The 26,348-nt window shown below is 42.5% G+C and overlaps 1 protein-coding gene across 1 annotated transcript in view; it reads right to left on the bottom strand.

Annotated features, from left to right (window-relative positions):
• Window positions 1-5,984: 5,984 nt before the first annotated feature.
• FAM234A (family with sequence similarity 234 member A) overlaps window positions 5,985-26,348 on the bottom strand; it is a 318,557-nt gene continuing 298,193 nt past the window's right edge. The window contains exons 11-12 of the mRNA XM_069210403.1: window positions 20,235-20,334; window positions 5,985-6,910 (exon numbers count right to left, since the gene is read on the bottom strand). Coding sequence (XP_069066504.1) covers window positions 6,696-6,910; window positions 20,235-20,334 — 315 coding nt within the window. The 3' untranslated portion in view covers window positions 5,985-6,695. The remainder of the gene's footprint in view (window positions 6,911-20,234; window positions 20,335-26,348) is intronic.

Genomic DNA, 26,348 nt, shown 5'->3' with positions numbered 1-26,348 from the left:
GCAAAACTGTCCATTTGATACAGAAGGATGACTATGTTTTTGGCTATGTCATCTAACTGGAGAAAGGGAGATTTATGTTTTCATTTTTGTAGGCAATTAAGTCCATTGTTTCAGTCTGCTGTGTTTATGTTTTTAATGTTGTTCTATTTCGAGTCTGGGGTAAAGATAACTATATCATGGTGAGGTCTGTCTACAACAAGGCAAAATGGTTTTCCAGAGTGTTGGAAGGTTTTGAGTCCGCATTAGACAAAGACATTGAGTAAAAATTAAATATGTATGATCACAGTATAATTTTAAACCTGTTCCGTATGATACCGCTACTAGGTCAGGACCCCAAATATTTAAGAAAACAAACAGTTTTTTACATGTTCTTAAATGAACCATAGTTCTGAAATAAACTGTAACATTACAGTGGCCACGTTTAGCTGAAATTTATTTTTGGGGGGGCTGTCTCTCAGGGTTAATAGTGCCACTGGCATGGAACAATATCAGCCAGACTAGCGCATTTCAGATCCTGAGAAAAATTACAAATGGTCTTTGGAAACCAAACATGCTAAATTGATGTGTACATCAACATCCAACCAGACGCTTTAGCTACAGTGGTAAATTTGTCAAACTCCTGCATCTTCAGAGCAGTAATCTTTAGTGACTGAATAGCTGAGCACATAATCATAATAGGTAGAACAACTGAGCTATAATATGTTTGAGCCGATTAGGCACTTTCATGTGGTGGAAGGGAGACAGTCCACATAACACTGTAAACATAATAGAGTGAAATATTTTCATTTTTGAAAAGTGTGCGCCTGCCAATTTTTAAATCGGAAACTATTCAAGAAATGTGTTGAGGTGGGTAAAAACGTACTGAGGTGCATTTTCTTGCCTTTTAAAACGTCACAAAAACTATTTCATAGTAATTATTTTGTCATGGCACGGTAACTGTATTAAAATTCCCCTTGAAGAATGCAGCCTCCCAAGAGGAAGTTAAAAAATATATACACCACACTCCTGCTTAACTTCAGCAAAAACACAGCATTTTTTTAAACGGCCTGAAATGTCCAACTCCTTACTAGTAAAAGTGCAAAGAGGGCAGAGCCCTTTCTGTTTTTCCGAATTGTATGGCTGTTCCCTGAATATTCCCATTTTGGATGTTTTGGGGTCTATTCACAAAGGCATTCAGGAGTATGTGAAGTAGTACTACATGATTACTACTTCTCATTCTCATCAGTGTCATTTTATTGCAACAACTATCTCTAGGAGAAAAAAAACCCATAAAATGTATGTATATTTTTGAAACCTTGGCACATGTTGAGCCAAAAGACAAGTAAAACAGGTAGTGGAGATAAAAGAGCACCTTAGCTCTCGACTCCTACTCATTTGTATGTGGTGCACTATAAAATTAGCTCACGTTTAACCTTTGACCCTTGCCCCTACTAGGGCAAATCACTTCTGAAAGTCTTCACTGAACTGGGGGGGGGGTCAACATACTTACAACTTACAAATATATATACTGTCATTGTAATATTCATGATTATTATGTATTAAGGAGATGGGAAACTTATATTGTTACCGCATACTTTATACATTCATTAAAGGCTGGTGTTCTCCGTTCATAGGTGGACAACAACCTGCCTTTGCCTTACTTTAAAAAGGCATGCTACGGTGGCCAAACTTTCAGCCAGCTTGCGGCTAAACTCTGGAATTGTCTCCCATGAGCTCTTAAAGATGTAGAGCAGCACCTTCTTTTTGGAAAACTAAAAACTTGTATCTTTGACTGATCTGCGTGCTTGCTGGTGTCTTGCCCCCAAGTAATTCTGGGCACTAGTGCCAGAATGTGTTTTTGGTAACAGTGAACCCTTTATAAATTCATTAACATAACACTGTAGTACTTGTATAGGGATTACTACCCCCACGTGAGACGCTGGGGTGCTTAGCCACACCCGCAGCACACTACAGTATGTGGGTGTGCGATTGGACTGTGTTGTCTATACTTTTGGTCTATGTAGGAAGCATATCCGTGCCATGCGCATTGACCACTGAGGTGACCCATGATGTAGACCAAACATGGCAACACTATTACATAAGCAGCACTGCCTTGCCATAAATCTTCAGTTTCTGGAATTCTCCAACAATTCTAGTATCACAAAATCTGAGCACTTCAAAGATGGCCAGTGAAAAATAAAAATCTTCGAATAAACCACAGTTTGAATCAGAACAAGCGTTGGATAAAATTGGAAGAATTTCTTCCAACTGATACTGTAGATTTTTTTAACCTACAAAAAATTCTAAAGCAAAAGGTCTATGTTAACTAAGAAGAGGAAGAGAAGCAACTTGAAAACAGACTGTACCACAAGTCTTCAGTAATCTCCAGCCAACAGTGATTGCCAAATGAAAGGAAATAAGATCAGCCCTCGCATTCATCTCCTGAAAACCTCTTTCAAGAAAGCACCCAGAAGAATATGCAATTATTCCATTAGACAAAATTCTGATGGCCATATCATAGCACTCGCTATTGCTTGACTATGCCATAGTTCACACCTGTACATCACAACCCACAAACTGCAGCTCTGCACAAGCCAAACAAGCAAACAAAGCCATTTCCAAGCTGTGAGCATCTGACTTCCCACCTGCTTCAAAAGAACACATAAAAACTGTGGCAGTCTCAATTAACCTCCCTTTTCCAAAAAGAAGCAAACTAAGTGTACCACATTGTCCTGGGATCTCTGCACCTCCTGAATAAGCAGCATAAATCTATAGGGCTACTCACAGAACGACCATTGCTGCTTTCCTGGACAAATTGAAAGACCCTTCCCTCCACACCTTTGATAAAATGCATAGTAGTGTTGTTTGACAATACTAGAACCTGCCTGCCGTGCTCCAGATCAGTAAACACTGTCTCATCAACAGAAGATCACAGTCGTCCTCAATGTTGCAACCACTAAACGATCAGTAAATATTCTCAGGCTTGATCCTTAGTCCTGCTGGATATATAAACAAAATGCATAACACCATGAGGCCAGCTAGCCTAAGAAAGTAAACTGCCGGAGTACATTATGGTTTTAATAATAACGGAATCATATACATATGAGTTTGACTTTCTCAGGCATAAGGAACACCTTCAGTAGGAAAAGTACCCATCATCACTCCCTGATGAGGTTTCTGGTTGGCACAAATTTTGACTTCAGGGTGTTCTAGGAAAACCATAGGTCATGCAGCAGTGCTTTAGTTGTCAGACGTGTAAGCAATTCTTTACCCTAGAGACGGCCCTCAGATGCCAGTCTTCCAGTTTAGAACATGCAGGTAGACCTTGAAAATGCAGATGTACACTGCTGCAATAACACCTTCTTGAACCTCCTAGATGCTGGCATAATGCCAAGAAAGGGGGACTCTGCCTTGAATATGCCTTTGTTCAACCACAAGAGACTGTATTTTCAATGCACTGGAAGAACTGGAAAATGGAAATTTGCAGAGTGAGACAGCATTCAGTCTCCTAACACGGCAAAGATCTGAATCAAGGGTATTTCCCAGAACTTCTCTTTGTTGTGTTGAAAGCCCCAAAGTATATAAAAGGTGTCTAATCTTGTTTTTTGTTTTTTTGCAATTAAAAAGTACATTGAGTAAACCACCATACTTCAATCTTCCTGTAGCACATCTTTTATGGCCTACTTTGGCAACAGTTGAAAAATGCACTCATTGGGATTTACAGCACAGCACTACAGGATAGAATTCTTCAGAACAGACAACGGTGTCGCTTTTAACAATCTACATGAGGCGCGACCCTGATTCAACTTTACCATATCCATGAAGAAACCCTTTACGTGTCTCTACTAGTGTAAGATGCTGTAAGAGGGTTATCAAAGTAGCTTAACCCTGGAACCCAAACTTCAAAGGCTGTCAAAGTCTCAGTCTGCCTAATTTGTTGTGTGCTTCTTGAAGGCCGCATTGGGGCACATTTCCTAGATTAACCTAACATTTGCCATGAGAGTGGAGGTATTAATCTATCTTTTTGAACAGAATGTATGGATTATACATGGCTAGTAGCCTCAAGTAAAAACCACTCAGTATAGACTCCTTAGAGTTTTCCATTGTTATCACCCACCTTGTCTCATCTTCAAACAATCTCTCTCCAACTAGGGATCTGTTTTGGAATCAACATCCAAAGAAATCCCAGTCTACATCATTCATTTGGATTTTGCCAGATGTACACCCTAATAATCTACATTGTACTGTTCTTCTAGATGAAAAGAATCATCAGTAGATATTGTTCCAGATTCAGCCTCGGTCCAAAGACAGAACAATGGATGTCAACATATAAAAAACCATCCGAGGTCATCATGGAACTGTTAATATGGCAAACTAGGCATGCAGCTCAAATCTGCAGTGTCCCTGCCCCTCACCCACAACCAAGCACTGCCTCTTTCCCAATAGACTGAAGCAAATACTTAAGAACCTTAAGGTGAGCCTATGTGGATTTGCTAAACTTTACTGCATTTGTGGTGTCTCTATCCCTGATACACACAATAGAACAAGCTTGGCTCTTTGTGATACAGTTGTCCTCTTTCTAGAACGATGACTGTCTGTATGATTAGACTTCACTCTAAGCTCTCCATACCTTATTCCTACTTTATTATTTTGTTGCTGGAATCACCTAAGAATGAGATCGAAATCTCAGTACGTTGAGAGGAAAGACCAAGCCTGCTTCTCACCCTCAGAGGCACTGTAGCATTTTGGGAATGACTTCTTAGCCTGGGCCATCAGTTTAATGTTTATAACTGTGGGTCTTCAAAGTGATATGGAGTTTTCAACTGTCATGCTGAACACCCAAACGCCACACAGTTATCAATGGTGCAATTGTTTGATAATACATTTTTGTACTTGCTATATATCTTGAAACAGAAAGCCTTTGCTCATGAAGAGAAGCAAACTGGAAAAAATAAAACAAAAAACCAAGGACAAGAGAAATGGGATTAGAGCTTTCATGTACATTGGTGCTGTAGGATGAACCCCCCAGCAAGCTACAGAATCCCAAAAAACCTTTGTGTGACAAAAGGAAACCGAAAGGGTAATGGAAGGCATAGTTTTGGCCATGTCTCTACGTTAAACAGAAGTAAGGCAAGGTGACACTGCTTAAATACTAGTGTGCCAACACACTAGGTGGTTTTGCACAATACTACTAAGATGATCTAAGACTAAAGTGACAGATCCTCATGAAAGGGATACAGTTCCAGGATGATAGTCACAGAATGAGATAATTCAAAGACAAAAAATCTGCCAAAAGCATAGTATTCATTAGAGGATCAAGTTCAGAACAATACAAATACATTACTTTGTATTGCATGAAGGAAGTGGGTTGATTCAGTAGAAACGATCTCTCTTGCAACAAGAATTAAAAATCTCAATGTGGTGAAAAAGTGCCCAACTCTCCAGATCTGACCGTAGTGGATTGGTTCTTTCTGGCACCTAAGTATGCTTAAAAATGTTACAGTTTTTATTGATACAAGCCTGAGATGAGCCAGTCGTCAATAAAGTAAGAACAGACTAGGCACAAGCTTTATCAACATAATGTAGTAGAATGCTTTGTATTACAACCTCATAAAAGTCAGCAAGCAAGAGTAGGCCTCGGCAAGATGCTTAGGCATAAGAATCCACTAAACTCTTTGAAGAAATAATACTAGCTTTACATGTTAATCTAACTTTTCTTTATTCGGCAAACTGTCCTGCTGCTAGTAGTGGTTCACATTTTGTTGAAATATCTCCAAGTCACCTCAATATGTAACATTTTCACTTGGCTGAGCAAATAGTTTTAGAATTCTCTCTGCAGACAAACATTAGAGCCAAGAGTCATGGTAGAATATTTTTGAAAAACACAAGGCTCCAACAGAGCTTGCTTAAAAACAGATGTGGATCTACTATCACAGAAGGTCAAAGCTTCGTGTCATTAATCGAGGAGGCTTCAGGCCCCACAAACTGAAATGAATTAAAGCAGCTTTGAGAGTCCGGAAAAGATCATGTCATTTATTCACTAGCTGCTTAGAATGCCGGATAACTGTGTGCATCTAGCACACGTGCTTTGAATTCTCATTTGGAATTCCAATATATTCTTCTTTCATCTCCTAACTAGGGCAAATATTGCCAACATAACATTACTTTGAACCTTCATTAACAATCAAATTATTGTTCCGATCATCATATTTTGCTAATATAATGTACATTGTAAGTGCTGATCACCCCTCAAGTTAGTCATTTTTATTTATACTGGGGTATTTAACTCACCTTACAGCCGTACAGTTCTCTAACCCTTAGAACACACTGCACACATGATTCCACAAAATGGTTAAGTCAACAAATCGTAAGATGGTAACAGTTGTAGTAAATTATGAGACTGAAAGCCCAAACAAAAAACAGTGTATCCAATCGCAAAATTAGATTAGATGAATAGAACTTTTTACACGTTTGTTTGTTATTAGATTGGAAAAAAACACCACGGTTTGATGTTATATTTATCTAGCCTAAGTGCACTCACATTTCCATAACTTCAATGGTAAGCTGCCTTATGGCTAAAGGCAACAGGATGTCTTCCTTAATAAATTCTTGGCGCACAATGAATTAAAATGTTGCAATTAATAAGTATGGGAAGAAAATTGACATGCTTACATCATTGTCAACCTATAGATAAAAAAATGCAATATTTAGAACAATCATGCAATTTCACTGCTGTATCTCATTCTGAAGAAGAAATCCCTGATGTCCTTTTCGCTGTACTCATTGTCGTTGCTCAGCCAGATGACTTTACCATTCGTGATGTCTTCTTTTAGCTTCCGCTTAGTAAGAGACACTGGACCTGGTGTATCTGATGCCAATGGACCATTCAGCAGCATATAGCAGGCATGACGACTTCGCTCAAACAAAACCGCTGCAAAATAATAATTTCATAATTACGTGAACATGTGGGATAATCAAAATCGACGAATGTGTAAATATCAAAAATTGAAAATATAAAAAGGTACTAAGTATGGTCTGCAGATTAAGTACAACAGTCACAGAAACATTAAGCTGTGGTGCTATGAACATGAAATGCCAATAACCTCTCTACAAATGTAGTTTTTACACAGGAATTGCTTCTTCAAGCAGTTATGCCAGTAAAGGTGAAGTTTGTTCTTCTAGTCGACTACTAAGAGACATGCTTACATTAAATTAAGTTGAATATAGGTTCTCTACCAAATTAATCTTCTAAATGGCATCGCAATACAGGTCTCAGACTTCATTATTTGTAGAAAGCAGAGGTCACTGCAAGAAACAAGGATATATTCCGCTGGGAATATTTACTTTGACACAGCTGATTTTGAGGCACTTTTAATGCTGTGAACAACCTATTTATGTCCACTGCAGTGCGTTCTCACTGCTGTCAACGTGAACAGTTTGCCCATCACATTGCAGGGGAACCTCTGGTGCTTTCACTGGAGCCTTTCCTCAATGGAAATATTTACAGAAGCTAACACGGAATCTGTTTGACTTGAGCCCCACCTCTCCACCCACCCATCAATGACATGGCACTACTAGACGGAGCAAGCATGAGCAGCTGAGCTGAGCTTCATACAAGTTCAGTGGGATTTTGCCCAACAGCAGCGCTCATGTCATTTTTGAGAGAGGCATAGCTGGAAAAGGGACACTCAGGTCCTCATTATGAGTTTAGAGGATTGAAAACTTTGTCCGCCAAACTCCCGACAGAGTGGCTGCCGCCTACGCGGTGACCTCTCCGCTGGAGCTATTATGGGTTTCCTGCTAGGTCAGCAGGCGGACACTAAGTTTCCACCTGCTGTCCTAGCGGGAAACAGGCTACAGTATTGTCGCCGGCTCGTAATCGAGCCGGCAGCAATGCTGTTGCCTGTAGGGTGCACCAGCACCTTCACAATATTCACTGTCTGCAAAGCAGACAGTGAACACTGCGGTGCTGCTGGCCAGGGGAGCCCCTGCACTGCCCATGCCAAGTGCATGGGCAGTGAAGGGGTCCCCCTGTGTCCCCTGCACCTGTTCTCCACCAGCCTTTTCACTGCAGTGGTTGTTTATAGACCGCCACACTCGTAATGAGGCCCTCAGTCTCAGTCTACCCTTTCCAGCGTTTCCTCTCTCAAAACGATTCCTGCTCATGGACCACAGAAACACTGGAAATCCAAATAGACGCTAGGGATATCTTGTATTTCAGGATGGGGATTCACCTATCACAGGCATGGGTCTACCACCCTACCAGGCAGGGCATATATGGTAATTTTCCCTTCCCTCTGTGGCCAATTGGACTTTTATTTCTACAGGTACCACTGCATACAGCCATGACATAGTATTTGAGGAAGAAAGTCCCCTCATTTACTGCAGACGCCAGATATAAAGTCAATACTGCAATTTTTGCCTATTGACTAGTTCTATCTTTTTATAGGTGATGTCTTCCTCGAGGAAATTGTAGATCAAATTAATTTGTGTGCCTAACTGTTTCTAAGGGAGCAGGGCGGCACTCCGGGGCCTTGTTCTATGGCACACGTCAGTGCTCCCACTTCATTTAAAGAACTGAAAACATGTCTGGCCCTCACACTCCTCATAAGAATAGTGCACACAACATATGTACAGTCTTACTGGTCGACTCATACATTTTAGGCAACACTCATCTTTGCATCGGTCATAAACAGAGATAGGTTTTTGCCTCTGAAGTGTATGTTGCACAAAGGATTCTGCAGCATTGCCCTGGGATCACCTAGACCATGGCAGGTTGTACAAAACTGGGCCCATCATTGAACATGTAGTAAGTTTCCAGAGATTTATACTCCTGGGAAGAATATAGTGGTCGACAAGACGTTGCCCCTATACAAAGGGCAGCTGCTGTTCAAACAATACCTTCCAAGCAAAAGAGCTTCTTATGGCACCAAGCTGTACATGTTGTGCAAGAGCTCCACTGGTTATGGATGCAGCTTGAAATTACATACTGGGATAGAACTCCAGTGTAAATCCTCCAGGGTGCCTTTCCATGTTAAGGATTACTGAGACTGTATCTGAGCTTGTGGAATCGATCCTTCATAAAGGTTATAACCTTTATGTGGACACATCTTTACAGGAGCCCTGCTGTTCAGTGACCTGTACAACACCAGCACTGCAGCTTGCATTACCAATGAAAATCACATGAGAGTACACTTCTGGTCTTAGCTGTGGGAAGTTAACAAGCCCAACTGTGTACTTGATTAAAAATAGTGCATGGACGGAGTGGATGAAAATTACCGGCTACTTCACCAATAAAATGCAACTCCTAAAATACAACGTATTGGAAATGGGCTTTCCACTGATCTAGTTGGCGACATACAATGCACATGTTGTCTATTGTCAGACTGCCACAGGACGACTGATGCCCTTCTTTGACTTTCAGTTGGCCAATATTAATATTCTTGCTGCTGTAGAAGTTTGGGAACCCAGAGGAGTAGGAATTTTGAAGATCCCGGCAGAGTCCGGAACTTTCAGTCTGTGAAATGCTGCCAAAATGGGTTTTCGAATTTGATGGCAAAAGTTTGATATATCCAAACTGTGTTTTGGGTTTTTTCCTGTCATGGGGGATAACTTAGTCCTCACAAGTGGGGTACTGTATTTATTAGGAGAAATGTGGGAACACAGAATAGTTTAACATTTGTTAATATCAACCAAATTTCTCAAATATAAGCTAGTTTACAAGAAAGGACACATTCTGAAAACTGCCCTTCTGAATCACAATAAATCACATGATAGTATGGGTAACCCCATATTCAGAGTTGTGCAAATAATCATTAATCCGAAACTCAGTATCTAGAGCTCACTTGAAAAATGCATATGTTTCATTCATACCTGTAGCAAATGAGATCCACCCATTTACCCCACCTGGATTTTTACAATTTCGCTGCCCTTTTTTGGAGATTTACTGAGAGCGAATCTCACCACCTGAGCCTCACTCACGGTAAATTCAGAGTAATTAGACTAAGCATACTGAATGACAGTGTCTGCCTTTTAAGGTAATGCTGCTGGTGGACGGCTCAGGTAAGAGCCACTTTGCAAAGTACACATAAGCACACAACTGTACAGACTGTTTGTGTGAGACTACTGCGGCATGCAGACTGGTACATGCACAGAGGTAACCTGTCACAGACAGGATTCTGCAAAGACTAGTACTGACCTGTGGTAGGCCTTATAATATTAATGGGCATTAATAGTGTAGGTAGTAGTGCTTCCTGGAACACCTGTGGTGTTCTCACTGTATTATACAGCCAGGCTAAATCTGCCCTAAAGTAGAGTTTTGCCTGACCTAGGCCTTACAGGGTCGAGCAAGGTACCAAACAGGGGTAAAAAAATACACACTGAGTTGGAACTTGCCCCAATAACCTACATCCCCATTTTGTGAGACTTCTGGATTTGTCATATTTCTCTTGCTCAGCTCATAATTTTGGGCCTTTAACCCGCCCGCACTGTGACTCCCCCTTGCCAAGTTACTTTGCTCCCCAGCAGAGGAGTCCATGGCTTCCCAACATAAAAGGGCAATCAACAAGGAAATGATAGCAAAAGGATGCCCAGCTTGAAGGAAGGCCACTTGGTGACCTGTAAGACTGGACTAACACGAGGACCATATGGGGAGAAAGGACCTGGACTCCGCTGCCACCCAGGTGCCCTTTAGTATGCTGGGAGGCTTTGGGGACGGAGGAATGCAGCAACAAGGGTGTTCTGCTGGCTGGATGAGAAGCAGCTGCCCCAACCAACTGGAGCGGAGCCAGGAAGACAGGTTTAGGGCAGAGAGTCCAAAATTACAGCTCCCATAAAAGATGTCATTTTAGAGATCAGGAGGCCTGACGAAAATGCTCCTAATGGCTAAGGCTGGCTCCCAGGAGCACAACAAGACCAAGATAAAGATATAGGCCCTCATTCTGACCCTGGCGGTCTTTGACCGCCAGGGCGGAGGACCGCGGGAGCACCGCCGACAAGCCGGCGGTGCTTCAATGGTTATTCCGACCGCGGCGGTAAAGCCGCGGTCGGACCGGCACCACTGGCGGGGTCCCGCCAGTGTACCGCGGCCCCATTGAATCCTCCGCGGCGGCGCAGCTTGCTGCACCGCCGCGGGGATTCTGACCCCCCCCTACCGCCATCCAGATCCCGGCGGTCGGACCGCCGAGATCCGGATGGCGGTAGGGGGGGGTCGCGGGGCCCCTGGGGGCCCCTGCAGTGCCCATGCCACTGGCATGGGCATTGCAGGGGCCCCCGTAAGAGGGCCCCTAAATGTATTTCACTGTCTGCTGCGCAGACAGTGAAATACGCGACGGGTGCAACTGCACCCGTCGCACAGCTTCCACTCCGCCGGCTCGATTCCGAGCCGGCTTCATCGTGGAAGCCTCTTTCCCGCTGGGCTGGCTGGCGGTCTGAAGGAGACCGCCCGCCAGCCCAGCGGGAAAGTCAGAATTACCGCCGCGGTCTTTCGACCGCGGAACGGTAACCTGACGGCGGGACTTTGGCGGGCGGCCTCCGCCGCCCGCCAAGGTCAGAATGAGGGCCATAATGTTTGGCGCTCTGCTGCTCTTTCTGAATATCCTCCCGAGGGTGGGACAAGGGAGTTTGCGGGGGCACTAAATGATTATCTACATTTATTAGAGGGGAGGGTGTATGTGTGGGGCACCTTCCTGCAACACAGGAACACACTCGGGGGGCCCTGTCTCCTCAAGTGCCGGCATTTGAATTGTGGGGCCCCGGACTCCATCACGGGGACCCAGTGCAGGTGGATAACCGTGAGCCAACATTGCTCTACCCATCCTCCTCACAGTCAGGAAAGAGAGAGAGACAGACATGTTTCCCACCCACTGATATAGGAGCACATCTTGAAACAGGGTCACAGCTGGCTTTGCTATTGAAAGTCTTGGTACAGTTCACAATGGGAACAGCTCGAGAGGCAGGGGGAGACTTCACAGCACAGGGTGCTCTTGTCTTCGCTCTGTCTTTGTCAGGATCCTCTGGATGTGCCACACACAGGGAACACCCTGGTATCTCCACCGGGACAGTCTCCCCTCCTGCAAGACAAGGCACTGCCCTCACTCTCTGAACAGGCCAGCAGACTTTCAGGCAGACCCTTGGCAGTAAGAAGTATAGACTTAAGGTGATGTCCCCTCACCTCTGGGACACTGACTGATATGCTGACACCAATCCTGGTCACACAGCAGACTTTCTAATACTCTTCGGAGTGCTTTTTCCCTTGGTTATGAAGAACTTGGAACAGGAAGAGAATTGGGTGGTTTGGAATGCACGTTTATTCACATTTTTTAGGCCAGGAATGTGAATCCCCAGTCCAAAAGTCTCAGAATTTTTGAGTTTTTTTTTTTTTGTCAAATGTAATTTTACAGCTGCTTCTCCGACACAGCCTTTGTGCAAAGTGACGCCACTCACAGCAGGCAGCAATGATGCTGGCTCCAAGCAGGAGTTTCCAAAACATAGACAATGAAACTTGTGCACCTGCATGTCAATAGTCCTGTGAAGCAGTATTTGGGACAGACAAAAGAGCTGGTCCAGCCCAGAAACCTCCTCATCTGAACAACAACCCCACCACCTCATTCAACCATTTACCAAATGGCAGCGCTTAGGAAAAACTAAACAGCTAACGGGAACCTCACAGGATTTTTTTTTAAAACCTTTATTTATTTTATCAACTACAATAAGAGAGAAGCATTGTTGACAATGGGTCAAACTGAGATAACTGTAGCAGTACAGTCTTATGCACTCCAGATTCAAGAAGCAAGAAGCAATTCAGTACATCGCAGAAGCATTAATGTGGACATCAAATAGGGTGCTACACCTAACCAACAAGTTCTACCCATTGCGTTCCTGGTCATCTCCATCAGACAAAGATGCTTCGCTGTTAGCAGAATCATCTTCTGGAGTACTTCCCCTGAATGCCCTCACTCACCAGTCACCCAGAAATCTGTTGCAGAGTTATCACCCAAACCGCCAGATCACTTGCAATTTAGCATCCATTTGTGTAAGTCGAAGTTGCAGTTCTTCTGCGCCAGTGACCATTCCCAGACATCTCAGGCCCACAAGTCCATCATGAGGACTCTTAGGTCCATCCAGGTAATGACAACTGTCCTCCTAGCCAACACGAGGGCCAACTGTAAGAAGCAGTACGCCATCTTATGCTTCTTGGGCCAGGTAACATTCTCCACCAAACAATGCTGAGGAACTAGTTTACAAGCCAAGGCAGTCTAACCGCCACATCCGACTATAAAGCCCCCACCAGCAAACATTCCCATTCTAAATGCATAAATTCTGCATTCACAAACATCACAGTTTCTTAAGATAGCTCTGTATCCTTCACTTCAATGTCTGGTTCATATCACTGGAAAGCAGGCAGTGCACTTCCAATGCCCAGGGGAACCTGTATCCACCCTCTATCTTGGGACAGGCTAAACCAGGGGCCATCTAAAATGGATCATACTATCATACTAGTTCCAGCACTCAGACTCACCAAATGCAGAGTCCTACTACCACATGTGCTTCATAGTAGTAGGACACTGCTACACATACAAGCACTTGACACATGCATTGAGTGTGAGCGACAAGGGTCTGTTCACATAAAAGTGAAACTTTAGATTAGGTTGGTCAGTAGTCTGTGCTTTCCTTTGACAAAGGAAAATGGTCTGGTCGTACAACAAATTTGAAAAAAATCAGTACACTGCCACCACTGCTTTACGTGACTTACCCAAGGGAAGGACAGTAGTTCTGTGCCTACTGTGAGGGCACGGTTGGTGCACCCCTCCTGGTCATAAAACAGGTTCTGGATCACATTTTACTAGGAACATCCAGAAGCCTCGGCACATACCACAGATGAGTATGATGGCAAAGTCAAACAAAATGTCAGGATACCAATTTTACATCCATCGAGCACTCGGGGGTAGGGAGCAACATACCGATTTACCATGCAGGGGAACATTCCTGTCCAAGCAGCAGTTAATGGCCACAATAAGCCATATAGCTCTAGCGTACTATCTGGCAATTAATCATTTGCACTTCCCAATAGCTCAGATTTTCCTTTACAGATTGTTTTTAGATTGAAGTGGGCGGGATCGGAGTGGCACAACGTGACCATACTTTTTTCCGCTACTTTTTGTAGAAAGACAAGCGTCCCAGGGACATTTCATTCCAATAGTTTAAATGCTTCAGCTGAAGGTTTCATCAAGTGAGTCTCCTTTGCTGTGAAACCGACATAAGGGCATACAGCTTATCACGCCTTCCTGCCGGGGTGCCTGCTTGCGTGAAAGAAATGCAAAAAGAGTTAATCGGCAAATGCAAAGGGTAATCTGTAAATGTAAGGGATGCCTGGGAGCCGGTATTGGCCTTAATTGATCGAATCACTCGAAGCTTTGTGATGACAAACAATTATTCTTTTTGAGTGGTAGTGCAAAGAGTTAACAACTGAGCTGTGAAGTGTGTACTTTTAATTGTAATAGTATTTATATAGCGCTTACTCGCCCTGGGGGGTGTTGAAGGGACAGTTATGTAAAAAGTGCTTTACATAAAGTCTGGGTATTACTTAAAGATACATTTTGGAAACACCATTTTGTCTTAAACCTTTTTGCATATTTTGTAGCAGTCATGCAAGTTTAAAGTAATGACTTGCATAGTCACAGTGCTTTCTGTCCCAGGCTGTGACCATGTTGCACTACAAATGCACAAGTTACAATTCTCCACCACATCAACCAAGAGTCTGTGGCTCTCTGGTCACACACAGACCTCTGTAGTGCATTAACAAATCGAGGTTTCGTAATGTACAATTGTGCATTTACCATTAACAAGATTTTAAATTAATTTTTCATAAGAGCTGCAGGTTATTTTAAATGTAGCTACCCGACAGTAAAACTCCAAAAAAACCTGCAGAATATTTAGATTTTTTTAAGCCACACTTTTGACACAGCCCTCACGCTCTTTGACCCCATCCTCAATGCATGCAGCATCCCAGTTCCTATACTTTTGTAATGCACTTTGCCCACTGTTATAGAGCTGATTCAAACTTGGGGTTTCAGCACATAATATGCCCACAGGTGGCGGAATAGAGGATATGTTACTTCTTTGTTTCTGGTTCAGTTGGTAACATTGAAAGAGAAGGGGACCTTTTTGGCCATGTGCTGCTCCACACAGCAGTATCCTGTGCAAGTGAAAGCTCTATCAGCGCTCATTTCTGGGGACCGTCACTTATTTTTCCTCAACAGACAATTCCCGAAAGCATGAGAGAAAATAATACATAAAGGGGAAAGAATGATAAGAAAGATGGAAAAAAAATGCCACAAAATGAAAAAAATGCCACAAAATGAGAAAACAGGAACCTGCACATTTGAGATAAAGGAGCATGGACTGACTGGTAGGGGACTAAAGTGAAAGGTGGTGGATTTCTCAGTGCCCAGTAACCTGAAGTCTCAGGGCATCGCTAAACTACGGCTTTTCCACAATAAACCTTAAGCCCAAACGCTTCCAGGGTCCATTCAACTGTATTCCACACATCTGACGGCATTCTCCGAACGATATGAGACTCCCCCAATACCCCCTGTTTATACGCTGTATTTTAACTTTTCCCTTCTGTATTTCAGATAGCACTTTGAAGTAATCAGAAAGAGACACTCAAGCAGTAAGCTATAAACACCAGAAATACATCAATTAGCAGGATGTAAGCTGAAGAAAAGTGGGGGAAGCATGCATCCTTGATTTAAGTCAATTGCACTGGTATTTCGAGCCAAAGGTTCATTCGATAGTTCTGTCCTCAAATGGTAAGGGTTCTGCAAGTTCCTCTCCTTTGGGGATCGCCACCTGGAGTGCATGTCGCACCTGTAGGCATCAAAACGTCTCCGAGTTCGCAAGGTCATATTTCCTTTGCAGATCTGGATATGAAAGGACTGAGCCGTGTGACCAGAAATCCCCTACTTTGGAGATGCCAATCAGGTCACACTTGTCAAAGTCGTGTCGCAACCCCAGCATGCCTAATTTGGGCGTATCCCATAATGGCGTGACCCGGGTGCGTTTATCCCTCCAGCCTAGTGATTTCAGCGTGACATGACAGATCTGAACCGTAAGGGCGGTTGGGCCCATGAGGGGTAAGTGTTTCAAGGGAGTGTACAGTGAGTGGGGGTGTCTGCCAGGCCTTAAAATGTAGTGATCCATACAGTACGCTGGTTCAGTGGTGGGTTGGTGCACCCACTGATTGATGACCGCTCTTTGGGCGGCCCAATAGTACTTCTAAAAATCTGGTAATGCGATCACTCCATCGTACCAGTAGTTAGATTAGCAAAAGATATATATGGGACCCCTCTCCTGACAAAAGGGCTCTAACCTCACTCTCTATGGTTTTGAAGTATGTAGCGGGAACTGGAAATGGTGTGTTCTGCAACACATAAAGAAATCTTGGGAGGGCCATCATTTTAAACAAGGCCGTCTGCCCTAGCAGGGATAGTGGGAGGGACCGCCAATGCTGAATGTCTGTCTTGAGCAGCGTAGGGGACCCTGGAGGTTGGCTGCATAGAATAAGGTAGGATCTGTGGGGACGTAGATACCAAGGTATTGGAATCCCTCTAGGACTATTTGTGCCTCAAAGCCCGGCGGCAGACTTGCTGTGCGGCCAGAAAGGACATATATTGTGGACATAGCCTAGTTAATGGTGTATACCGAGTGCTTACCAAAAGTATTAAATATGCCAAGAAGTCTGGGAATAGAGGGGTGCGGGGATGCAACATATAATAAAATATCATCTGCGTACAGAGATATGTGATCTTCCCATTCATTCGTCCAGTGTAGTCCATGGATTAACGGGTCTCCGTTGACCCAAGCCGCAAGAGGTTCCAATATCAAGACAAAGAAGAGTGGCGACAGCAGACAGCCCTGCCTGGTTCCCCAGCGAAGGCCAAACACATAGGAGGTTTTAGTGTTCACGACCACTTGACCCAGGGATTCTGCACATAATAGGTGCATCCAGGCCAGAAATGTAGGGCCGAAGTCCCTATGTTCCAGCACTGTGACAAGGGTGGGACATTCAACAGTGTCAAATGCATAAGGGCATCAAGTGACAAGTGTGCTGGTGTTTGATGCCTAAACTCCAGATTCAAGCATAAGTGTCTAAGCCACTTCCTTATGACTCTTTTGTACATCTGGGATAAGAATAATACATGTTCTCAACTGTATAGTTACAAGATTTGCAGATGCCTTGATCACCGGGGCTATGCTTCCACTTATAGCTATTAGTTAATAATGTCACCAAACATAATTTAATGTACAATGTTCTAGCCTGATGTGGAATATTGTCATCCACACAAAGTTCAAGCGCAGGGATAACTTTATGATCCAAAAATCTATTTGTTAGGCTACTGGTTTTTATGTTTCAGTGGTACTCTTTCTGCAAACGGCCACAATAGGTAGCTTTTACACTGTCCTGAGTTCATCTGTTAATAGCTGAAGGACCGTTCTAAAGATTTTCAAGCTTGAGGACCTAAAACCAGGATATTATAAAGTGGATCTGGGGTTGATCACAATCTGATCTAAAAGAGAAGGGGCTTTAAAATAGCTAGATTCCCAATCCTCCTGAGCCCTGTGTCAAAACATATGGGTAGGATGGGAGTGCTTTGAGAAAAGTTAAATGGGAATCTAAGTAAATTGTTATCCTTACATTTCAGATCTCTAGTGTTGCCTGTTCCCGAAATTTCTGTACCACAGAATGATGCATTTTGCACGTTGGCTCAGTAGACCTTGATTGCTGGCAAGACACATCTAGGTGTAGTGGCTTTATACTTTTTGAAGACTATCGAGGATCTGTGAAGCATTGTTGCACCACTCTTCTGTATGTGTGATTTCCAGGTATACATATTGTCAACTCTGATTCAAGGTAGTCAGCTCTATCAGCCATGTGCAGCAGTGTGTCCCTCGGTCATGTACCTGGTAGTGGAGGTATTTATCTCCAAACCTTGTAGATTGCAGAGCCGGTGAATTTAACTAACAACTTCTGCGATCCCACTGGTGTTTGTGAAATCAGAAGAGTGCCTTCTGCAAATAGGAGGGCTGGTATCGGGATGCCTTGTACTTATTAACACCCCAGGAGCAAGTAATTAATACCCCAGGAATCTAGTTTCTTGCAGAGGTCCTTTGTTCACTTTTTGAAATACAGCAGAATGATCTACATAGCAAACAACTTGAGTTGCCATGGTCCCCAGCTTTTGTTCAGTTACCATCACAGTAAATGCAAGAATATGATCAGTAACATCACTACCGTACCTAAATCCAGTTTTACAGATTTGGACAATGTGTATTTCTCAACATATGCAGCAACATGTTCAGGTAGTTCACTGCACAGTAACACAGCAAAGATTACATCGGAGTCTAACAGAGCTACTGGCCAATGGTTAGCAGTAATCATCAGTCCATTCCATGATTATGGTTCTTGTCTAACTTTAAATATGTTAAGGCACAATAAGTGTACCCTATTATATATTAAAGAAGGCTGGAATTTTTAGTCTAATTTCAACACATCTATCAAAGGTCTGTAAGGATCAGATGCTCTAGACATTTCATACAGCTGTGATATCTTTGATGTAAAAAGGAAAGCAGTACAGCTTTAAAGGCTCTCAAATATATCACACAAAATTGGTGGATACTGAATACACTCTCATAACAAGTAATGTTATAAAGGTCTGTATACCTGTCAGATTTTTACAACAAGTCGTAGAAACAGAATGTATTTTTATTCATTTGTTTTCAATATATTTCTTCGTACATCAAATATCGCTCCTTATTAAGCAGTACCACAGATGAGGTAACATCTGGAGTAGTCGGAAGCACAAGTAGGGCAGTACTGGTGCTTTATGGATCATACCCTTTCAGGCAATTTTGAGTGGTTATGTGGCTTTCACCTGATAATAGCCCTAAAAGTATAAGCAGTGTCACAGTTTACGGTATACTTCTGTGCTGAGATTGCAGGATCAAAAGGGGTCAAACCGAGTTAACAATGTTTCCCTCACTGTACATTCCTATTCAAGGAAATCTGTTTTTTAGTCCGTGGCGGGAAGGTATGTTTGGGTGGCAACAGGCAGGGTGCACTATGACAGATGTTATGTGCTTGGGGCTCGATTTGGGTTTATGAGCAGATTAAAGCAGACTCTGGGCTTTGGGCAGTAGAGAGATTTAGACAGGCACTGGTGAGGCACCGGACTGTGAGCCCGAAGATTAAAATGACTGCCAGAAAGCCTCTCACTACCTTTGACAAACTGCAGACAGTAGAGAAAGACCCCCCTCTCATCTCTTTAAGATATATAAACTTCTGGTGGAAGGGTTGGGCTCTTTCAGAGAACCTGGGAAAAAGAATGAAGTCAGACATACTTGGATGACCAGTGGGTAATGGTTCGAAAGAATGCTCATGGAGGCAGCTCACACGCCCAGGAGAGGGAGGCAGATAGTAAAACATTGCTTAGATGGCACCGCACCCCATAACAATAACCTGATTGACCCAGACAAATCTGATAAATGTTGGAGAGGGTGTGGAAAGGAGTGCACGATTAAATACATCTTGTGAGTGGTGCTCACATTAAGGTGAACTTAAGTGGGGTATTAAGGACAAGCCAGAAAATCATGGAGATACAGGTTCCACCTTACCAGGTGGCATTCTGTTCGAGTGGATGGTGGAGGGTTAACTGGGGCTCCATAACGAGTAACAAATAGACCAATGCATTTCTACTGTCAGCAAAACATTTTTTACTAGCATAAAGGTGGTCTAACTGGCCACCACATCTATATAATTAGGACTACAGCCTAGAGCAAACTTTGGGAATGGAGACGATTACACATGCCATTGTGGGAATTGGGCAAATATTCACTAAAATGTGTGCATTAGTCCTGGATTATTTTGCCTCTGACTGAAGGGGGCTTGTGCGCGCAAGGACCATTAAGGCTTTACAAATGGTTCACCTCTGATGGACACCTATAATAAAATAATCACTCCTGGGGTCAGGACCATATCTTGCGTGGTTCCTTCTACCCAGTAGATCGAGTGAGGGTGGTGGGGGGGTACTGTCAAGGGGGAGCTCGTGGGTATTTCTAATTCTCAATTTTAAATGTCGATGTCTGAGAAGTGTCTAAAAACTCCCTAAAAAATTATGGAATCATAAATATATCCAATGCAATAACAAAATTAAATACCTGTGTTGTCTCATGTTTCACAATTGTAAAACACATACCATCAAAAGCTGTTATTTTTTCTGTGTTGTTTTTCAACTCCAGGATAACGTTGGGGCGCGAAGGGTGGAACATATACAAATTCTGTTTCACTGGTGAATCCTTAAAAGAAAAAAACAATAATTTTGGTCAATATTAGTGTTATATTTAAGCTACTTAGGTTTTCTTTTTGGGTGACCTTTTTACAGTCACTATCTTATTGTTGATACACGGTGTTCAGCTCAACCTAATCCATCCATACCCATGCTATGAGATTCTACTTTAACAACGGAAGTCGATAGAAAATCAGTAACTAAGAGTTATTTCTTTTAGCACAAAGAATATTAATTCTACATTAAACTCTACATAATAATCTGGTACATTAACATGAGAAAATGATGTGTGCATGGTTCAGGAGTATTAAGACAGGAATAGACAAAGACAGGAACAGACATATGACAGGAGCACTTGGTATATACCGTAAGTGGTGTATGGGTCAAGTGCAATCATATTTAAATGAATACATTTTTATTTTAGCGTGGCAGAGTAAAGCAATTTAAATATTTACAGTTTCATGGAGAGCAGCGGGGTTGCACGGCTTTTATCATGGATAGGTTAGATGTTAGATTAAGAATGAAGGAGGAGAAAACATGTTTTGAGGGAAGATTTGAATGATGGGAGGCAGGACGTTGCATGCACATAGAGTATGAGGCAGGGCATTCTAGAATTGGGCTCAGTAAGTGGAGTGCTCATACCCAGAAAGAAGCTGAGGGTGCATGCTGAAACATGGCCAGTGCAACAGCTGTGGAAAGAAACAATTTGGGGTGCATGTTACACCTTAATTTCTGAACCAATGGCATCAGATGAAAGGTAAAGCCTGTCAGAAATAAAAAGGACAAGGCAAAGGAGGGTGGTATGTGGCTTTGATGAGGGAAATTAGATGATTACTGCTTTGGAGGAGCTTAATATGTTGGATCTCAGAATGTTTCACCACTGGACAACCAGGTCTTTAACACCAGAGAAGCAAGGAGAAAGCAGGGTAAGAGGTAGGTGTTTGTGCTTTTGGTGTAGATATCATTGGAAAATCTGACAGAGGTGGTAAAGTTGCCAATGGAGGTATTATATACTCTGAAGAACTATGGTAAAGATAACAGGCCATGAGCTAAGTACGAGCAAAGCCATTTGTAGACAGGGTCAATGGTGACCAGAGAGTATTGGTGACAAATGAAAAACTTCCATTTTAGATCTACAAGTAATGTTTCTTGCTAGACATTTCCTTTGGTTTAAATTCTGTACAAAGAGGAGATCATTTACTTTACATTGAAATTATAGTAATAACATACTGCTTGCGTCTCTCATAATTTAATTCATTACGATTATGTGCCATCGTAACATCTGATTTCAAGGTCTAAAATATTAAGTGACCTTGTTGAGTACTTGAAACAGATGTTACCTGTAATGCTTCTTTCTGCACAGATTATGTATAGACTTCTAACTTTTATATAAAGTGGGCATTTTACATTCCTCACCAGCCAAATTCAATCTTGCTCATGTTTCTCTGTAGTCTCAGTGACTACCAGAATCTTAAAATAGAAACAGATAAAAGACAATTTCAAGAGACTTATTTAACTTGTACACACACATCCTCGTGTTAAAGGAACAACACTTGTGTCCCATGCAACCCTAGATCACCTTAAAGATCAGCTGCCTCACTTTAAAGGCCTTTTACACCAAGACCCTTGCTTACCTAGCTAACAAACTGATAATATGTTAACGTCAATGTCCGACGAGGAGCTCCGACATTGCCAGACTAGAGATGAAACACTGCAGGAAGGGGAAAACAAGCCTTCTCAGCCTATGCTACCAGAATCAAGAACAACATCCCCTCCAACAGAACAGCGCCAACCCTCCTAAAATTTAGGAAGAAACTGAAAGCTCATCTGTTCATGGAGTACTACCCTAAGAAGGCTGACCTCTCACTCCTTCCCCTAACTCTACCTGCTCCCCCACTGTATAAGGCTGGAGCTGGCATCTGTACAGCACTCATTTGCTTGGCAGCTAGACTGGCACTTCGGAAATACCAAAGAATACATACATGTAACTTGGAATAATATGGCATTATTAACAAAGAACATCTGTAATAAAGTATTTAGATAATTCGGTATGCATATGCTAGGGTGGTTGTTAAACTAATTAGGTCTTAGTACCATTTTCAAAAAAATACACAGTAACTGACGCTTAAGAAAACGTATCATTTTAGGGGGTAACATTTAATAAAATAAATCACTAAATCCTAAACTGTGGTGTAAACCCTTACTGCCTGGAAACATTTTGAAAATATATCTGTTCTTCTACTTAGAGAATCTTTGGTTTAATTGCAGATATGATGTCACGATTTTAACCTTAACTCAAATCCATTACTAGATCGACAATTCTACATTCTTTACTGATATGATGGAAACAGAAACAATAAACACTATTTTCTAATAATTAAATTATAAATATCCCTGGCATAGGCGTCATTTAACTCCTTTCTTCATGAGATATGTTCTCTCGAGTGGACTATTTCTTTTTTTACATTATTTAAATGCATTTATACACAACTGCATTATCTTTAGGAAGGTGTACGGAGTCAAATTCAGGACGAGACAAGCTAAAAAGTACTCTAATAATTACTCACTGCAGTTTAATACACGCAAGGCAAGACTCTAAACTTCTGTGGCGAGACAAGGTGGGCAGTTTTGTAAGAAAACTGGTGAAACAGAAAATCAAATGATCTCCCCAAACAAAAGGACAATATCAGAGTGTCGGAGACTCATCATATCGTTCCACGGAATAAAGTATAGCCTCAAGGTAATCTAGGTATGTTGTCGTGGATTATCTGTTTCTTATCAAACAGCTGTAAGCTAATGTTGACGCAACCAAATACATGACACTCCTACTGATGAACCATCAATCAGTCTTTTGTAAAAATGAACAGGTACAGATAATTCCTCAAGTTGGGAATCTTTAATTGGGTTTTTTAAACATCCAAATGCAAAAGAAATTGAGGAAGAGTGTAAAGAATTCCTCCAATGGTAATGGAATTAGGGAGAAATCAGAAATCGGTTGTTGGGGAGTCCTAACCACAATGCTTATGACAGGCTTATGTGGTCATATTAAAAAAAGAAGAACCTAAACAAAGAGTATCGATTATGCACGAACAGAGTGGTAATTGTCTTCTGCTAAGACCCCCGGTTCATAAAATATTAATGAAAAGCTCATAAAAGGCAAGGTAAAACATGGAAAAAGGTTTATAATATACTCAATTGCACGACAAATATTTTCATTATTACTCTGAATGGTTTTATCATTTGAAAAACACACCTGGAACAATCAAAGAAATAGGTGGATCAGAAAGTTCACTCATTGCTGAAGTGGAGTTGAATAAACAAATTTCAAGCGACAACTGCAAACCACCACCCCCACAACCCTATCATGCATGGCGAAAACCAGGCCCACAGCTTCCAACCATTTAAGCAGATTAGCTGATAAGCATGACCACCATGGCCCAAAACTAACTACAACAGACAACAAACAATCAAATAAAAACAATGCACGCATTAAGAAACACAGACTCACTGAAAGGCATATGAAAGCAATGCCACCAAAACATGGCACATTATATGAAATAAAAGCATAGAAACTTTACAAAATATATGCAATGGTGCACACATGGATAATATTTATAAGGCTAACAAATCTGACCCCTGTTGTATTATGCAAACCACAGAGAGGGGGGCGGGGAACTGAAGGACACAATATGCATTGAGTGTAACACTCAGTTTGGTACCAAACAATAAATGGTCATTTCACCTAGCCCTTATTTCCCGCAATGGCAAAAAACACACTAAGTCAACTGTCCCCCCCAGGAGATCCAAGAACACCCACACTCAGCAGCTGAAGAGTAAAATGGGCACTATTGTCACGACTTAAGTGCTGCTTTAACCTGGAATCCGCAGAACGAGTGGCGAGGATCTTGTTTCTGAAGGTTCGGCCTTTGCCCAGGTAGGGGCGACTCTTTCTGGTAGCCACGGTGCTGCAGGCAATGGGTACGCCAAGAGCAGGCCGTGCCCCACAGGAGTAGTGCCAGAGGGAAAAAAAACCTGAAAGGGGAAAAAACCTCCAAAAAGATAGGTTCCTGCAACAGGAACAAAATGAATAGGTAACAACAGGAGCAAGATACGGGAAAAAACACTGGAACAGACGAGAACCAGCACAGGATACAAGGAAGCAAGAGTGAAGACACCATCCAAACAGAAAGTGTTGCCGCGCAAGGAGAGAAAGAATCACAGCCCTTAAATACCAACAAACAGGAAGTGACCAACAGGAAGTACAAGGACACCATATTAGATAGGGAAAAACACATAGAACAGAATGGACTAGGAGCCATAGAGAGTAGGGAAACAAGGAATGCTGGGAAGAGAGGGGTAATATGGGAAAGGGAGAAAACATAAAGGAAGGCACAATACGACAACAAGAAAAAGAAGAAGAAAAGAAGAACAGGTGAGTGGGGGAGGTCAGACCTGCCTGGGAGCGCAGTGCGCTAAAAAAGAACGAGGCCCCATGCCCAGTTTGGGGCCTTGTAAGGTGCAGAGCAGGCTGGGGACTCGGCGCGCCTTTAGACCGCGTGCCGCAGCCCAAGCTGAATGTACGGCTCGTGCCGCGCGCAGCAGCGCGACAACTATGGCACAATGGAACTTTGTAATGATCTTTGGCTTGCAACTACCCATCCGTTCTAGGAAGGCACACAAGAACAGTATTATTAACTGGCAGATCGTGGGCATATGAGGAGGATGGTAGTACAGGTGGTGTGCTGAGAGTGTTGGCGCCTCCATGGAGATGGGCATTGTGTCTTTGAAGGACTCACAACATAAGGTGCGTAAGTAGCAATCAAAAAACAAATTTCCCTTGACACCAGATAACTTTCATGATGTGTGCAACAGCCGTTGTCAAATTATCAGGTATAGGTCCCTTGTGGTCAGGAGGAGCCTTGCTAGGCAGTTGAGATACACTGTAGCTGGAACCAAGACCTTGTTGCCAGAAGTCATGGAACATTACAGAGATTGTTTGCCAACGTTTTAAAGGTACCTCTGCATTAGCTCAAATGGAGTGCACTTGAGGAAGGTGAGGACCAGATTGAGGTCCCACTGAGGCATCACAAATGGTGTTTGGGGGTACAGATGGCTCAGCCTTTTTAGAAAACTCATCACAACAGATGACCCAGGTCAAAGGTTGAAACACTGGGATCAGAGCCCAAATGCCCTGGAGTCGTTCGGGAGGAAACACTTGAAAGAGCACCATGTCCAGATTTCCCTCCCCTGTAGAGATGTACAATCAGCATGCACCACAACTTTTTCCACTGAATTAATTAATTGGTTCATTGGAGCCATTAAAGTGCTCAGCTGTGCTACTAAATGCATTTGTAAAGACATGTTCTTGTCTCTAGTAATGCTGAAGCAGTAGGGAGAATTCCCAGAGATTTCCCTGTTGTCTAAACCCAGTCTGCCACGTTCCTCTATTAACCCTCAGAGAACAGCAATGTGAAATGTGGTGTTTTGATACACCACTCAGATTTATTTGTAGTGCCTTCTTGGGCCTCCCTGTGGCCTTGCTTAGTGCTTTATTTGGGAATGAGGGTGTATAAGGTATGAGTTCCGTGTGCATCAAGTTTGAGACAATACAGCATAGCATTACAAGCTACATGTACATGAGTTTCCACTTTCACCTGTGTGTCAGAATTAATGTAGACACAAAAGTGTTCTCAGATTCTAATTTGACGTGGCAGAGCAGAGGCTTGTGTTTCCGCAGTTTGTTCATACTGTTAATTTAAAGTTGATTATTAGGCTCTCCTGCCGTCGGTGCTTCTGCTGATGGTGATAGAGTGCACTTTAAGTGGCAACTAAAAATGCAGGCCCAGGGATTATGAAACACCTTTTAAAGCCAATAGGCTTTTATAGAAGGGTAGTTATTGCACCTTATTAAAGACTGCCGATGTATTTTGTTACATGAAATCTCACAAATTACCGTTTTTAGGCAAGGAGTTTGTTGTCAGTTACCCTCCTTTTACAAATTTTAGTGGTACAAGATCTGCACTG

The sequence above is a fragment of the Pleurodeles waltl genome, chromosome 10 (genome assembly GCF_031143425.1).
Source record: "Pleurodeles waltl isolate 20211129_DDA chromosome 10, aPleWal1.hap1.20221129, whole genome shotgun sequence".
In the NCBI taxonomy this organism is placed as follows: domain Eukaryota; kingdom Metazoa; phylum Chordata; class Amphibia; order Caudata; family Salamandridae; genus Pleurodeles; species Pleurodeles waltl.
Note: the sequence above shows the minus strand (reverse complement) of the source record. Positions and strands in the feature narration are given on the sequence as shown.